This window comes from Ovis canadensis, chromosome 6 (genome assembly GCF_042477335.2).
Source record: "Ovis canadensis isolate MfBH-ARS-UI-01 breed Bighorn chromosome 6, ARS-UI_OviCan_v2, whole genome shotgun sequence".
Classification (NCBI taxonomy): domain Eukaryota; kingdom Metazoa; phylum Chordata; class Mammalia; order Artiodactyla; family Bovidae; genus Ovis; species Ovis canadensis.
The window spans coordinates 100,679,580-100,695,815 of NC_091250.1; the positions used below are offsets into that span (position 1 = coordinate 100,679,580).

A 16,236-nucleotide genomic window follows, 5' to 3' on the forward strand; every position below is an offset into this window, starting at 1 on the left:
TACCTAACTTTTATTTTCAAATTATTGATAAGGAAATTTCTCAGTTTTGGAATATTAATTTATACACAGATTATTGTCTCATTTTCTTCCCTCATTGACTTACTGGCAGTTTTACTATCTTATTTATATTAGCAACAAAAGAGGTAAAAATTAAAATAGTCCATCCTTCTAGCACTTTGTGCAAAATTTTAGGTAGTAATTCTTATTTTTAAGTAAGTTTTAAGGTTTACCTGAAAAGAATATTTTTAAATTTAAAAAATTACAGCTTTAAAAAGAAAAAGTCACAAGTATGTTCAAGAGTAATTTTATAGTACTTGAAAGTTCTGAGAAGGCACATGATGTTATTACTTTGATACTTCCTTGGGTAAGTCACTTGAACTGTTCCCCACATGAAATGAGAATTACTTTTAACTGTTGGTGTTTTAAGGATTCAGTTAAGTCACTCAGTCGTGTCCAACTCTTTGAGACCCCATGAACCACAGCATGCCAGGCCTCCCTGTCCATCACCAACTCCCGGAGCCTATCCAAACTCATGTCCATTGAGTCAGGAATGCCATCCAACTATCTGATCCTGTCGTCCCCTTCTCCTCCTGCCCCCAATCTTTTCCAGCATCAGGGTCTTTGCCAATGAGTCATCTTCACATCAGGTGGCCAAAGGATTAGAGTTTCAGCTTCAACATCAGTCCTTCCAATGGACACCCAGGACTGATCTCCTTTAGGATGGACTGGTTGGATCTCCTTGCAGTCCAGGAGACCTCAAGCATCTTCTGCAACACCACAGTTTAAAAGCATCAGTTCTTCAGCAGTCAGCTTTCTTTATAGTCCAATTCTCACATCCATACATGATTATTGGAAAAACCATAGCCTTAACTAGACAGACCTTTGTTGGCAAAGTAATGTGTCTGCTTTTCAGTATGCTATCTAGGTTGATCATAACTTTCCTTCCAAGGAGTAAGTGTCTTTTAATTTCATGGCTGCAGTCACCATCTGCAGTGATTTTGGAGCCCCCAAAAATAAAGTCAGCCAGTTTCCACTGTTTCCCCATGTATCTGCCATGAAGTGGTGGGACTGGATGCCATGATCTTAGTTTTCTGAATGTTGAGTTTTAAGCCCACTTTTTCACTCTGCTCTTTCACTTCCATCAAGAGGCTCTTTAGTTCTTCACTTTCTGCCATAAGGGTGGTGTCATCTGCATATCTGAGGTTATTGATATTTCTCCCGGCAATCTCGATTCCAGCTTGTGCTTCCTCCAGCCCAGCGTTTCTCATGATGTATGTAGTCTGCATAGAAGTTAAATAAACAAGGTGACAATATACAGCCTTGACGTACTCCGTTTTCCTATTTGGAACCAGTCTGTTGTTCCGTGTCCAGTTCTAACTGTTGGCTTCCTGACCAGCATACAGATTTCTCAAGAGGCAGGTCAGGTGGTCTGATATTCCCATCTCTTTCAGAATTCTCCACAGTTTATTGTGATCCACACAGTCAAAGGCTTTGGCATCATCAGTAAAGCAGAAATAGATGTTTTTCTGGAATTCTCTTGCTTTTTCGATGATCCAGTTTAAAAGGATTAAACTTTAATAAATATAAATCAGATATTATAGTTACTAGAGTTTTATTTAAGTGCCTTTTGGATTTAATAACTGGCTCTGAGTTTTTTTTAAATGTGGCCCTTGGATCACTTGCATCAGTAGTGTCTGATTATTAGAATGTAGGATCCTGACATGCGCCTCAAACCTGTATGCATACACTCATGGTCACTCACTCAGTTGTGTCTAACTCTTTGTAACCTTTTGGACTTTAGCCCGCCAGACTCCTCTGTCCACAGGATTATTTTCAAGCAAGAATACTGGAGCGGGTTACCATTTCCTCCAGGGAATCTTCCCAACATGGGGATAAAACCTGAGTCTCCTAAATCTAGTGTATCTTCTGATTTGCAGGTGGATTCTTTACCGCTGAGCCATCGGAGAAGCCCCGTAAGGCACACTTGAGTTTTTAAGACTAGATGGTGCATGGTAGCACATGAGGAAGGAAGCATGCATAAAAAGTCATTCATTTAAGTTGCCACTGGGAGTTAGATCAAAATAAGACTAAAATTATAAAATATTATTCAACCAGAATTATATCTGTGTTTTAGCGTCACCCGTATCATGTCCATTCCAAATAACCCATTTCTCTTTTCTTTCATGGTTTCTCTGCTATTCCTATTAGCTTTAATGACCACCTATTATTTAGTACATGCAGTCTGTGTACAGTTCATGTTCTTTTTTTAAATATGTCACATTTACTAAGCTCCTCAAAGTAGAGAATCACTGCCATGTTACTTAGAATACTCACAGTAGAGATAATCATATGTAGGCCTCTTCATTACATGTCTGCTTAAAAGCTAGTTTTTAGGATGCCTGCTCTATAATCGTGATAACCACAGAGGTACCATTTCTCTTAGTTTTAACCTGAGCCCTGTTTTACTTAAGGCTGTGATATTCAGGCTGAGATTAACTAATTTGTCAAAACAGTGGGCACATGTCTCTGGAATCCAGTTAGAACCAGTGCCATCAAAGAGCCACCGAAGAATTTTAACCCCAAGTGACTCAACCAGCTCAAAGCCTTTTTTTGGGACCAAGAGTAATCCATGGCTAATGTTTAAATAACAGTGACAATTCTGTGCAATAATAGCTTGAAACCTTCCTTTGCTTTGGTAGTTGAAAGTGAAAGTGTTAGTTGTTCTGTTGTATCTCTTTGTAACCCCATGTATTGTAGCCCTCCAGGCTCCTCTGTCCATGGAACTCCAGGCAAGAATACTGGAGTAGGTTGCCATTCCCTTCTGCAGGGGATCTTCCTAACCCAGGGATAGAACCCAACTGGGTCTCCTGCATTGCAGGTGGACTCAACCATCTGAGCCACCAGGGAAGGTTGTAGGTTATTCCTTTCTGTAACTTATTAACTGGCAATTTAGAAGAAAAATATAAGAAACTATTAAAATACAGTTTTTAACTATAGATCTGTGTCTGGATATTCTAGGCTTTGGTATAGATTTAGTCTAGCTTAATGATGATCTCTTTCCTCCCAGCCCTCCCTGAAGTGGCGGGGTGGGGATGTGTGTATATATATATATATGTACACACATATTTTTATTTGTATACATTCTTGAACCACTCTTGATGTGTAAGGTAAGATGTCTTTTAGATGAAGATTCAGCCCTTTTAGTAGTATCTGCTGCTGCTACTGTCGCCAAGTTACTTCAGTCGTATTCGACTCTTTGCGACCCCATAGACAGCAGCCCACTAGGCTCCTCTGTCCCTGGGATTCTCCAGGCAAGAGTACTGGAGTGGGTTGCCATTGCCTTCTCCAGGGCGTGAAAGTGAAGTTGCTCTGCTGCTGCTGCCGCCAAGTCACTTCAGTCGCTCTAGTGGGCATTTATTTTCACCACTCATTGCTCACTTCTGCCATACATTGACATCACCACCACAACAGATCATGCCACTTTGTAACTTTAATCTTTTCCTGTAGATGTTAAAAATATTTTCTGAGGTTTAAAAAAGTCCAAACTTTGAGCATTTAATATTCATCTTTAAAAAAATTCGCATAAGGCTAGAAGTAAATGGTTGTATAGCTTGTCCATTGGACCAGGTCATTTGCTTGTAATTTTTTTTCTCCGTTATATCTTCCCTCAGGTCCTTTTCATTGCTTCAGAAGTATCTCTGCTTTACCTTTCTACCTATGACTTTTCCCAAGTCACTTTTCTTTCAGGCTTCTCCCTTAGGCCACCTTTACCACGAAGCATTTCTGTTTGTTTCTTTCTTGCTTGCCAAGATAAATATGACCATTCACATTAAAAGCAAAAGTTCTATACTCTGCTTATGGTATTCATTCTTTTTACTTGTGTGTGCTTATTTATTGTTTGGTGAAAGCTGAAAAAAGGTTAGGAATTAAAGCTTTTATCGTACTCATCTTTGTATGTCTTTTGAGCAGTTTTACTTGTAGATATAGTTCTTTAATTAAAGCATTTATTTAATTTACTTTATGCACAAATAGATGAAACATTGAATGATGTTAATTTCTGATTTTTTTGGCAACAGGTATTTATTACATGTCATGTTTATGTTCATTGTTGTGCTATAAAAATGCAGGGTATTTTTTTTTTTCTAAACTTGCTGAGACTATTTTGCCCTGTGGCTCAGAAACTGGAGCCTATAATACAGAGTGAAGTAAGTCAGAAAGAGAAACACCAATACAGTATATTAATGCATATATATGTAATTTAGAAAGACAGTAACGACGACCCTAATGCAAGACAGCAAAAGATGCAGCAATGTAAAGAATAGACTTTTGGTTGGTCTGTGTTGCAGAAGGCGAGGGCAGGATGATTTGAGAGAATAGCCTTAAAACATGTATATTACCATATGTAAAATAGAGGACATGAAGCAGGGTACTCAAAGCAAGTGCTCTGGGACCACCCGAAAGAGGGTGGGTTGGGATGGGAAGGGAGGTGGCAGTGGGGGTTCAGGCTGGGAGGACACGTACATTCGTGGCTGATTCATGTCGATGTATGGCAGAAGCTACCACAATATTGTGAAGTAATTAGTTTCCAATTAATAATTAAATAAATGAAGTATAGCATTGTAGTGTAAGAGGAGAGGTAGTGCATAATTAATACATGTGAATATGTAAATTTATAATATAAAATTTTGTATTATCAAGAGCTATTCTATGTGTGGTAGAGAATATTGCTTTAGCAAAAGGGGAGGATAATTGAATCTGGGAAAGCAGTCTTGAACCAAGGGTAGGGAACGTGTATTCATGTGGTATTAACTACCTGGTTAAAGTTCATCTCTTTATTGATCAGTTATTAAAATATACAAGATTTTTAGTATATAGATGTAAGATGTAAACATTTGATGTGTTATTTCATTTGCAAGCTACCTAAAACAAGTTTGAAGAGAGTGGCGCTATCCTTATAAGATGAAGAAACTCAGGCTCAGAAAAGTTGAGAGAGACCAAACTGTCTTGGTGTCTTAGCTCATGTTTTTAAGCATATTTAGCTTTTGTTTTTTTGTTTTTTTTTTCCTTTTTGAGAATATAGGAGAATGAAAAGTGTGTCTCTGAATGTGGCTTTGTTTCTGGGAAGTAATCTCTATCTTATTTAGTCGCATTTAAGTCATGATTAACAGGAACTCACTACTAAAGTAGTGTAAGGTCTTTAAAAGATTCTGCAAAATAATATAATTGATATCACTTTGTGTTTAGGCGTGAATTACCCTTTACTAAGTCAGCTCATCTCACCAATCCTTGGAATGAACATAAGCCAGTAAAGATTGGACGTGATGGACAGGTTTGTTTTAATTGATTCTAAAAAACATATTTAATCACTCTTATAGAAATCTTTATTGAAAGTTAGTTTAAAACCATTTTTGAATGAATTTCTGGAAATGATTGGGGAAAATATTCTTATTTGGAGTTTGTGATTACTGTAATTATGACTGATTGAATGACTTCCATTAATGTAGAAAGGTAGATTTATGTGCTACTTGATTTATACAATTGAAGGAAAAGTTTTTGAAGAGAACTGGCATGATTTTAAAAACCTTTTAGGTTTAGGTTTTTCATTGTATTATTACTGTTTAACAGATTCTGATACATTTTATAAATGCCACTTAACATCTTTACTGAAGTTTTCTGAATAGAAAGAAACTTTATTAAAAGGAGATGAATGTGTGTATATGCAGGTTGTCTAGTCTGTAGATGAAATTAAAAATTTGCCGTGATTTAAAATAAATGTAGGCCTGTGACCCTTAGTTTTCTAAATGTAATTTTGAACCAAGTTTTTATTGCTCATAAGTGAAAATGTTGGTAATTTAAAATAAAAATTATACAAAGCCCATATTTTAATTTGCCCTTGTTAATATATTTCAGTGCATTTTGCAGTTCATAAACATGAAAATTGTTGACACACACTAAATATTTTTTCTCCATTATATTTAGATGGATGACTTCGTCCTGATACTTAATGTATTTTGCACAAAGAAATATTCCTTTGTTACAGAGGTGACTGTCACAGATTCTGTAGTTAACCTTGCAGATTCTGTGCTGTGCTTAGTCGTTCAGTTGTGTCTGACTCATTGCAACCTCATGGACTGTAGCCCATCAGGCTCCTCTGTCCATGGGAATTCTCCAGGCAAGAATACTGGAATGGGTTGCCATGCTCTCCTCCAGGGTATTTTCCCAACCCAGGGATCAAACCCTGCTCTCCCACATTGCAGACCGATTCTTTACTGTCTGAGCCACCAGGGAAACCATTTTTCCCCTTACATAAATACATGAAACACTTTTGAAAAGTTTTTTTTTAAATCATTCAAGGAAGTTGATTCGAATCTCATGTGATCATCAACCTCGGGAAGGAAACCTCCAAGTCAGCCTGTTTTTGTTCTGTACATCAGGAAAATAGAACAAGTCTATCAGACGTTTCTCCCTTTTTTCATTTTGTAAATTACTGCTTTCTTATTCCAGGAAATTGAACTTGAATGTGGAACCCAGCTTTGTCTTCTATTTCCCCCTGATGAAAGTATTGACTTGTATCAGGTCATTCATAAAATGCGTCACAAGAGAAGAATGCATTCTCAGCCCCGATCAAGAGGACGACCATCCCGTCGAGAACCAGTCCGGGATGTGGGAAGGTTAGAAACGTTCTTTGGACTGATAATAGGCACATATATCAGAATAACATGATGGAGGAATGTGATTCGTCAAAAGTTTGTCCTGCGGTAAAGAAGAAAGAGAAAATCCTCAAATCAAGCTGCATGGACTAGTTTGTGGCTTCATTGAGGATTTCAGATGGTCACCTTGGTCTCAGTCATTTTTCAAGAGGAAAATGGGGATCTTTCCTTATGCAGAAAAAATTATCTGCTAAAGAGTGATAACCAGTTTAGATTAGATAGTAATCTGATAATCCAATGTATATCATTGAAATGAGGTAGGCCTTTGTTGCTAAGAACAGGCTAGAAAGGAGGAAGAGGAGGAAGTCTTTATTTGCAAAAATTGTTAATATTTTGTAAAAAGCCTTTTCTTTCAGGTGTGTCTCTGGATAAGCCTTATCAGATATGGGACTTTTATAAAGGATCACTATTATTTTTTCAGAAGATGACGCCTCATTTATTAGAGGATAAAATATTTTAAGTTGTTTTGATATTCAAGAGGAGCATTGTTGGGACTATTTCAGATTTTACCATCGTGATGTGTTAACCCCATTCTCAATATTGTCTAACATGTACCCCGTGAATTCACACATCTTGCTGAGCTTCTGAAAACAATAGGTTCTTTCCAAAGGGGATCAAGTGGCCCTGGGAGACCCGGCAACAAACCAAAAAGAAGGGCTGTTGCTGTGTCTGTTTACAGCTTTTCCAGATGCTGGCAGTACCTGTGGACTTAAAAGTGTTTTTTAGAGGATCGCCATGGTTGTTGATCACTACTTTATGAACTAAACAGCATTTTCCAGGAAAAGGGGTTTTAACTTGTTACAGAATTGGAGAAGTCTTTGCAAAGGACTGATTTAAGCCCTTCACCCAACACCTTACCCTGAGTAGATTTGCATACAGCTAAATCTAAAATATTCTGCTAAAGACTGTTGGATGTGTGGTTGATGGGATGAAACCTTTGGTTAAGTTTCCTTTTGGTGGAAACATCCTGTGGTAGGTACAGATAATCCAACAAGAGTCCCCATTTCTTTGAGCTTAAGAAGGACACTGTCAAGTAGGTAGGAGGAAACCTGGCAGAGCCCCCTTACTTTTGGCCTAAAAGGACTGATCACCAAGATGTCTTTTGAAGTTTTAAGCTAAGAGATTTCCAGTGCAATACAGTACATACAAGTGAAGTTTTTACCTCAGATTTGCAATGGACTGTAAACTATACTTATTACACCACTACTCCTCTCAAGCCTGCCAGGGCCTCCATATTTGTATGTGGCTTACAGCTTAAAGTCAGTAGTTGGACTACTTTATGAACTGTTACTATCATGTTTTATACCGGTCGTAAATGCACTCCCCAAACTACAGGAAAGCGGTATGTTTATTTTTTAAACCAGTTTTTAATTTTCTTAGTCTTATTTATTGTAGATGCAACTGTTTTATTATGTTGGGGGGCTTGGGTTTATTGCAGCTTTGTAGTTTGAGTGAACTTGTGTTGCAGAAGTTTATGAAAGCAGTAAACATTCAGAAATAACTGGAAAGCTAGTGATGCCCAGGTTATTACAGAGATTTTGACAATAAGGGTAAAAAGATATATTTATTATTACCTTAAAAAACTTGAAATTTTGTTTTTTCTTTTGTGTAGCTCTTTATTAAATGCTAAGTAAAATGAAGTGTATTTCATGATGTATATACATTAACCTTAATGGTTACATTAACTGTTGAGATTTATGGAAGATCATGAAGAGCAGCCTGCTGCAGATAGTAAAGTTTCACCTTCTAAAGAATACATTTTGAATTTGTATTATGAAACTCTGTTAAAACTCTGCCCCATTATTTTCCAGTTTATTTTAAGGCATTGTTTCTGGGAAAAAAATTCCCATAATTTGTAAATGTTATTAACTTTAAAAATTAGTTTTTCAAAGTATTTAAACATTTTTAAAACTTTCCTGTAAAATAGCTTTTAATAAGTATCAAATTTTCTGTATGATCATGTGAAAAGTATAATTTTGTACAAAGCAGAAGAAAAATATTTAAGAAATACATAATTTTCTTTAGATTTAACCTAAAATGACATTAATAAGTTTAAATATATAGATTTTAGGGTTACCTGTTGTATAATGATGAGAAGTTTTTTCCCCTTTATTTTACCTGAATGAAGAGTTTATTCAGAAAAGTGTTTTAATTGTTAAACTGGATATTTATATTAGCTTTAGGGTAGCTCATTTACTTTTGTTTAGATAACTAAAATGTGATTTACGTATTTTGAGCAGATTACTTTTAAGTGTCTGATCATAGCACAAGGATTAGAGAATATGTTTCTTTCTAGAAATACATCTAAGGATTGATGTATAATAATTTGAGGAATTAAAATTTAGAGATTTTAAGATGTTTGTCCACCAAAGACAAGGCTGTTATTTTAAAGGAAATAATGAGCTTTTCTTTGTACTTATTTCTGTCAGAAACTCTTGCTTTGCTGTTTGTTCTCCTAGCAGTTTTTGGTTTAATTTCTAATGTGTCTAATTTATGTAGGCGTCGACCAGAAGATTATGATATTCATAACAGCAGAAAGAAACCAAGGATTGACTATGCCCCTGAGTTTCATCAGAGACCAGGTTAATATTTTATAATCCTGCAGATATTTGACTTGAAATTATTAAAAGCAACAACAGCACAGAATCTTCTATCATGACCCTATAGTTTTAAAAGTGAGAAAACTTTAGGATAGCTATTAATGACCTGAAATTGTAGGAAATGGAAACTGCACTTGTGTTTTAAGTGTTTAAAGATTAAGTGTAGTTAGGGAAAGCAATGAACTTACACTCTTATTAGGATTTTTATTCTCTTTGATACTTAGTATTTCCTGTGATAGAAAGCTTTACTTGGAAACTGAAATTATGCTATATTTTTCTAAATACATCTTTGATTTTCATATTTTTAGAGAGGAATGGGAAATGCTTGGTTTGTAATCTAAAAGCAGCTTTTCAGTTAACCTTTCCCTTACTGGAGTTGAAAAAGGCACACTATAGTTAAGAGAACATATTTATTTAAAACAGTCACGGACACACTTAGAAAAATCAGACCATTTGGAAGTTGGTGTTAGTGAGCATTACAGCATTGTTACATGACAGGTGGCTTGATAAGCCTCATTCTTCTCCAAAATGGGATATTCTGAAGAAGTAAAATTTTTCCCCAGTAACTTGGCCACTTGAACTTTTTCACATTTTAATTTACTAAGTTCTTAGGAGAAGAAGAGGGGAGAATATTTCTCTGATTACTGTGGTTCTTTCATTTAAAATGTATATATTTTAATTTTTGCAACTTTTGTTAATTTTGTTTTTCTCCCCTTAAGTTTGCATTTTTTAAAGCTTTGGTTGACTTAGCAAGGCTTATGTATACTCAAGGTGGAAGGTAAACATTTGTTTTAAGGAAGACCTATTACAGTGTCCTCAAGATAATTCCTCTGTCCTTACCTTCCTGTGGTGCAGCATGAAGAAATTTCTGTCTAGCAAGAATTGGGGTGTGGATTTAGAAGATCCATATGCAAACCTCTCTAACAGTTTATAATTCTGTGATATCAGTAAGTTATTTAGTTACTTTCTAATTATGTAATCTGAGAAGAAAATTTGAAAATGGAATAGTATGAAAATAGTATCATTTAATAGCTTCACTATTATATCATGGGAAGAATTGAAATGAGTGGTAAGGAAGGTTTAATTATGATGCCATAATAAAAAATATAAGTTTGATATACTAAAATGCTTGATGTTTGAACAGGGTATTTAAAGGATCCACGATACCAGGAAGTAGATAGGTAAGTTGGGTTCATTTTTGTTCAGTTTTGAATTACATTCTTGGAACTAGTTTATGAACCACCTGAATTTAGTTTCACAAATCTTATTCCCAACAGACGGTTTTCAGGAGTTCGCCGAGATGTATTTTTAAATGGGGTAAGCATTTCTTTTTTTTTAATTTAATGCACATAATAAAATCAGTATCTGCTTGATTTTGTAAGTTCTGGGTTTTTTATTTATTGACATTATCATCTTTCATTTTAGTCCTACAATGATTATGTGAGGGAATTTCATAACATGGGACCACCACCACCTTGGCAAGGAATGGTTTGTATTCTGTTTTTGCAAGTTATATAATTTCATTTGCAGTTCCATACATTTTGAATGCTTACTTGGAGTATGATTGTTATAGTTACCCATGAAGAGACATAAAATACATGTCTGGTGATAAGTAAAATTGCATGCTCTTTTTAAAGTAAAGGCTAATGAATGATTGGATTTGTATTAACAGTGGAGGCTTAGTTGATAAATGTTATGATTTATTATTGTGGTGGCTAGTAGTATAAACTCTTCAGGGTTCAAATACCTTCCCTTCTCAACTCTTGACTTTAGATAAGTTTCACAATACATTTTTGTCTTAATTTTCCTTATCTGTGAAATTTGGATAACTATTCCTTCTTTGACTCATCAAACTGTTTAGTACCTACTCTGCAGAACACTGTTTGCTCTTGGTGTACATCGGTGAATAAGTTGGACAGTATGCCTATGCTTGTATAGTTTAAAATTTAATGGAATAGTGTCAACCTCTTAGGATTGTCAAGAAGCTAAGTTTGCAAAATACATGTGAAGTTTAGCATAGTGCCTGACCCTGATATTCAGTAAATTCTCTATGTTAAATAAGGTTAACTAAATCTTGTTCCTGAACTTTTTTTTTCTTTCTCTAAGAAAATTAAATGTTCTTCTTAGAGTATATTTTAAAGTATTAAAGATACCTGAAGCATTAATTCCTAATAAAATAAAACAGCTTGGAAGTTTAATTTGTTCTGATTGTTTCTTACCTTTTTATCTTGAAATGCTTCCTGTAATGTGGCGTTTTCATCTGACTTTTGTTTCACTTAAGGTACTGTATATAGACAGATTAATTATTTCTTTCCTTTAGAGTATGAAACTAAAAAAATATTTAATAGTAATATCTTGGCCCTAACTAGGAGGAGAACTACCTTGATTTTCCATCATTCATTTTATAATTGCATTTAAAAGTTCATTAGCTCTTTAAAATCATTTGTGCATAGTATTAACATGACTGATTCTAGAGTCAGAATGTCTGATATTGTGTCTAACTTCTACCCCCTTTAGTAGCAGTGTGAATTTGAGCAAGTGACCTAACCATTTGGAGCCTCAGTTTCCCTTTTTGTAAACTAGGATCACATAATAATACTATAAGCTATAATTCTATTAGTACCTATCTGTAGGGTTGCTGTGGGGATTAAATGAGACTTGTAAAGTGCTTAGGACAGTGCCTGGACAATAGTAATCACTGTGTAGGAGGCGTTTGATTTCTAGTGGTATTGTATGGTATGTAAGTATAAATGTTACGTGTTAGATGATGGAGTTTAAATATTCAGAAGTTTTATTACATTGTTTTTCAACAAGCAAATAAAGAGGGTATTTTAAAGAATGCTAATGTCATCAAAGTAAATGGCTTCAACAGAGTAAATTCTTTGGGATGGGTGGTTTGGATAGGGGAATTCTAAGAATGGTTTGTTACCAAGGATGTTTTTTAGATGCTTATGGAAATGGTTTTCTTTTTTTAGACTCCTTATCCTGGAATGGAACAACCTCCACACCATCCTTACTATCAGCACCATGCTCCACCTCCTCAAGCTCATCCCCCTTATTCAGGACATCACCCAGTACCACATGAAGCAAGATACAGAGATAAACGAGTAGTAAGTGCACAAGAAGGCAAAAGCGTGAGGGAACTACTTAGAATTCTGTAGATAATTTAAATGTGGGGGACACCGACTTACTGGAAAAGACCCTGATGTTGGGAAGGATTGAGGGCAAGAGAAAAAGGGTGACAGAGGATGAGATAGTTGGATGGCATCCCAACTCAGTGGTCATGAGTGAGATAGTGAAGATAGTGAAGATGGCATCCCAACTCAGTGGTCATGAGTGAGATAGTGAAGATAGTGAAGGGAGATAGTGAAGTACAGGGAAGCCTAGTGTGTTGCAGTCCATGGGGTCAAAAAGAGTCTGACATGACTTAGTGACTGAACAACCACCAGATTATGTTGATTGATAGATAATGGTTTCATATTCCTATTGCAGATTGTTTAGGCTAATCTCTGATTATTTCAGTGGATTATTTTTGAGTTAATATTTCTGGGTCTTCAATATAATAGTTGGGCTGAGTTTGTTTATTAAATGCTCCACACATGATGACTCTGCTGGGCCACATAAACTTCTTCTTATCTTCCCACATGATAAAGAACATGCATGTCTGAGAACCAGTCAGAGCAGTAGTTTCCTATATTTGAGATACTTTCATCTGTCATTTATTTCCTTATCTCATGAAGTTATTAATCCTTCAAAATAAAGTCACACTAGGACCATTAATATTTAGTAAAACAATCTGAGAATTCTAACAAACAGACTTTTGGAGAAGGAAATGGCAACCCCCTCCAGTATTGTTGCCTGGAAAAGCCTGTAGACAGAGGATCCTGGCAGGCTGCATTGCAGTTCATGGAGTCACAGAAAGAGTCGGACATGACTTCACAACTGAACAGCAGTAGACTTTTAGTAGTTTTTTTTTTTTTCCCCAACCACTCAAAGAAGTATACAGCCAATGTACGATGAAATCTTAGTTGAATAGCTAGGTTGTGGTGTTTTTAAAAATGCCTTTTTAAAATGATCAGATTATTTTCAAAAAAGTAAGTTTTTCTGAGACTCTTACCAAAATATTCTTGTCCTTTTTAACAGGTTGTGCTTCATGCACCATTATATAGTAGCTTTCTGGCTAATATATATGTGTAATGTATTTTGTATTTACTTAATTGCTTTTTTTTTAATATATGAAAGGTAGTGTGAAAATTTGAATCTTATAAGCTGACTTTTGAAGAAACAAAGTTCAGTAAGTAAAGATGAGTTGAGAACTGAAAGAGGAACTTTAGAGCAGGGGTCAAGCTTAGTAGTAGCCACAGTGACAACCTTGCACCTCACTTACTTGCTTATCTTACCTTTCACCGTTCTCCTCAGCCTTATGTGTATTATTAGCTCTGTGTGAAATAGACTTCATAGTATTACTGCAGTACATATTTTTAAAAAATTCTGTCAAATTCCATAAATTGTTAACAGTGATTTAGTTTGAAAGAAAATCAGGAATGGAAGAATTCCCAGTTTCACCTTTAGAGGGCAGAGTTGGTTTGCTTTAGTTTGTAGACTCAAAGGAGGAAAAATTAAGTAGAATCCACCTGTTGAAGAAAAACATTGACATTTAGCATAGGTGGCCCCATGTATTGATGTTATTGATCATGTGTTTGGAGGTCATCATTAGGTGATTATTTTGGCATAAATCTTATAAAAGAGATTGGGTAGAGAAATTAAAAATTGACTACAAAAAATGCTTTTTATAATGAGGTCTGAGTAAATCATTTGTTGTGTCTAATTAGTAAGACATCAGAATCCTTCTTATAAACAGTGTCAAAATTGCTTTCTGTGAATTAATACATTAGGGTATTTCTTTAGATTCTTCTCTCTACGAGACAATAATTACCATAAATGGACTCGTATACATTTGATTTTTGACATACCTTATCCATTTCTTACCTTTTCTAGCATGATTATGATATGAGGGTGGATGATTTCCTTCGTCGAACACAGGCTGTTGTCAGTGGCCGGAGAAGTAGACCCCGTGAAAGAGATCGGGAGCGAGAACGAGACCGACCTAGAGATAACAGAAGAGACAGAGAGCGAGATAGAGGACGTGATAGAGAAAGAGAAAGAGAGCGATTATGTGATCGGGACAGAGACCGAGGGGAGAGAGGTAGATATAGGAGATAATGCGCTTTTGGAAGCACTGATTGTTTAAAGATACAGAATCTTGTATTTTTCTTTTTGTGTGTGTTTACAAGTAGTAAATTTATTTTCAACTGTCTACTTAAAATTTCATTGTGTAGAAGGATTTATTATGACCCTCTTTGTTCCAAGCATGCAGTATAATAAGAACTGGAAAAACTCAAATCCTCCAAAAATGCACAGTTGACAATTTGAGTTGATACTTTTATTGGGACAGAATGGAACAGTCCAAGAATGTAGATACTGATTCAGTCTCTGTAAATCTTCATCTGCTTTTAGGGTGTTCATCCTAGAGTTATTTTTTGTTCATTTTCTTTCTTTTGGATCTTGATTGATGACTGCCATGATATTTTGCTTTGATGTATTCTCTACATGTAGTTGCACACGGTTCAGTAAAAATAATGCTGCTATCAAGTATGCAAATATTGAAGTATGATGGTTTGACTCTATGGCAGTGTTGTAGCAGCCTCTTGGTTTCTCCCTTTCCCTCTTTTTTTTAATCTTAAAAAAAGTCACTTTTTATTTTTCTTCGTCTTCAATGATGAGAGCAATATTAAGAAGACATTGCTATCTAATTTTTAATCTTTTTAGATAGGAAAACTTATGTTCAGTAGCATGGTTGATGCTATTGGTTTAGCCTTCTCCTCCAAACTGTATACATTGGCTTGGAATGTTCACAATTTGCGTGTGTGGCAGCAGAAGATAATTCCCATATTCTACATTGCTACTGTTTTGTATAAAATAAATTGGTAAAGATTGACACTTATCTCTTGTGTTTCTTTCTTGTCTGAACGCAAGTTTGTTTTCTTGTGTATGATGTATGGGTTGGCCAAAAAGTTCATTTGGGTGTTCCATATGATGTTATGGAAAGACCCAAATGAACTTTTTGACCAGCCTATTAGTGGACATAAAAGAATGCTTTGTGCTTAGAAATTGTGGGAACCCCATTTGTCTTTTTTGCGTATTTTATCAAAAATGATTAACCTAGGTCAATTATATATAAATGCTTACTTTTGTTTCTAATGTAAGAACTAATGATACACAGTGGAATTTTATTGATATTTTGGTTAAGGTATTCATTTGGTAGCATTTTTGGATCTACTTTGGTTACAGGATTATTTTGTTTTTTCAGGTTTTGTGTTCATCTTTGATAAGTTAGATATTTCCTATTTTACTTTTAAAATACACCTTTAAAATTAATCCTCATAGAGTTACTTAAGTTGATCATTAATCCCTCTCAGTAGTAGCAATAAACTATAAAATATAGTTTATAAGAGATTTACATTTTTTTTCATAAATCCACACGTTTATTTACTTTATAGTAAGTTTAGATACTTCAAGGGTGCAACATCACACAGGTTCTGTGTCCAGTAGCAGGAAGGTTGCTTTGAAATTGGGCATGAACCAATTTTCTGTGAGCGTGAGTTATCTTTTTCCAGATTACTCTGGTTTTGTTAGGTTATCTGCCAGGATTTACTGTGGTGTTCTCTGCTTTGTGTACATAAGCAGATCTCTTACCTAGATAGAATTCATCCCAAGCATATACACCTTCAGTTTTCAGCAGAGCTGTGTGTTCCCTCTGGTTCCATAGACCCCGCTTTTAGCCAGTAAAAGTGGCCTTGTACCACAGCCTTCCAGACATATCTGTCATTTTAGACATCCTGCTCCCAGCAGGCCTCTGCAGGATC

General features: G+C 35.5%; 1 protein-coding gene across 8 annotated transcripts in view; it reads left to right on the top strand.

Annotated features, from left to right (window-relative positions):
* YTHDC1 (YTH N6-methyladenosine RNA binding protein C1) overlaps positions 1–15,314 on the top strand; it is a 38,804-nt gene extending 23,490 nt beyond the window's left edge. For 4 of the 8 annotated variants that reach the window (XM_069594238.1, XM_069594240.1, XM_069594242.1 and 1 more), the window contains 8 exons: positions 5,245–5,329; positions 6,505–6,671; positions 9,210–9,292; positions 10,455–10,491; positions 10,564–10,627; positions 10,736–10,798; positions 12,286–12,420; positions 14,309–15,314. In XM_069594238.1, the coding sequence (XP_069450339.1) occupies positions 5,245–5,329; positions 6,505–6,671; positions 9,210–9,292; positions 10,455–10,491; positions 10,564–10,627; positions 10,736–10,798; positions 12,286–12,420; positions 14,309–14,533 (859 nt within the window). In that variant the 3' untranslated portion in view covers positions 14,534–15,314. The remainder of the gene's footprint in view (positions 1–5,244; positions 5,330–6,504; positions 6,672–9,209; positions 9,293–10,454; positions 10,492–10,563; positions 10,628–10,735; positions 10,799–12,285; positions 12,421–14,308) is intronic. The other 4 variants (XM_069594239.1, XM_069594241.1, XM_069594243.1 and 1 more) reach the window with 1 other exon arrangement.
* The last annotated feature ends 922 nt before the right edge of the window (positions 15,315–16,236 follow it).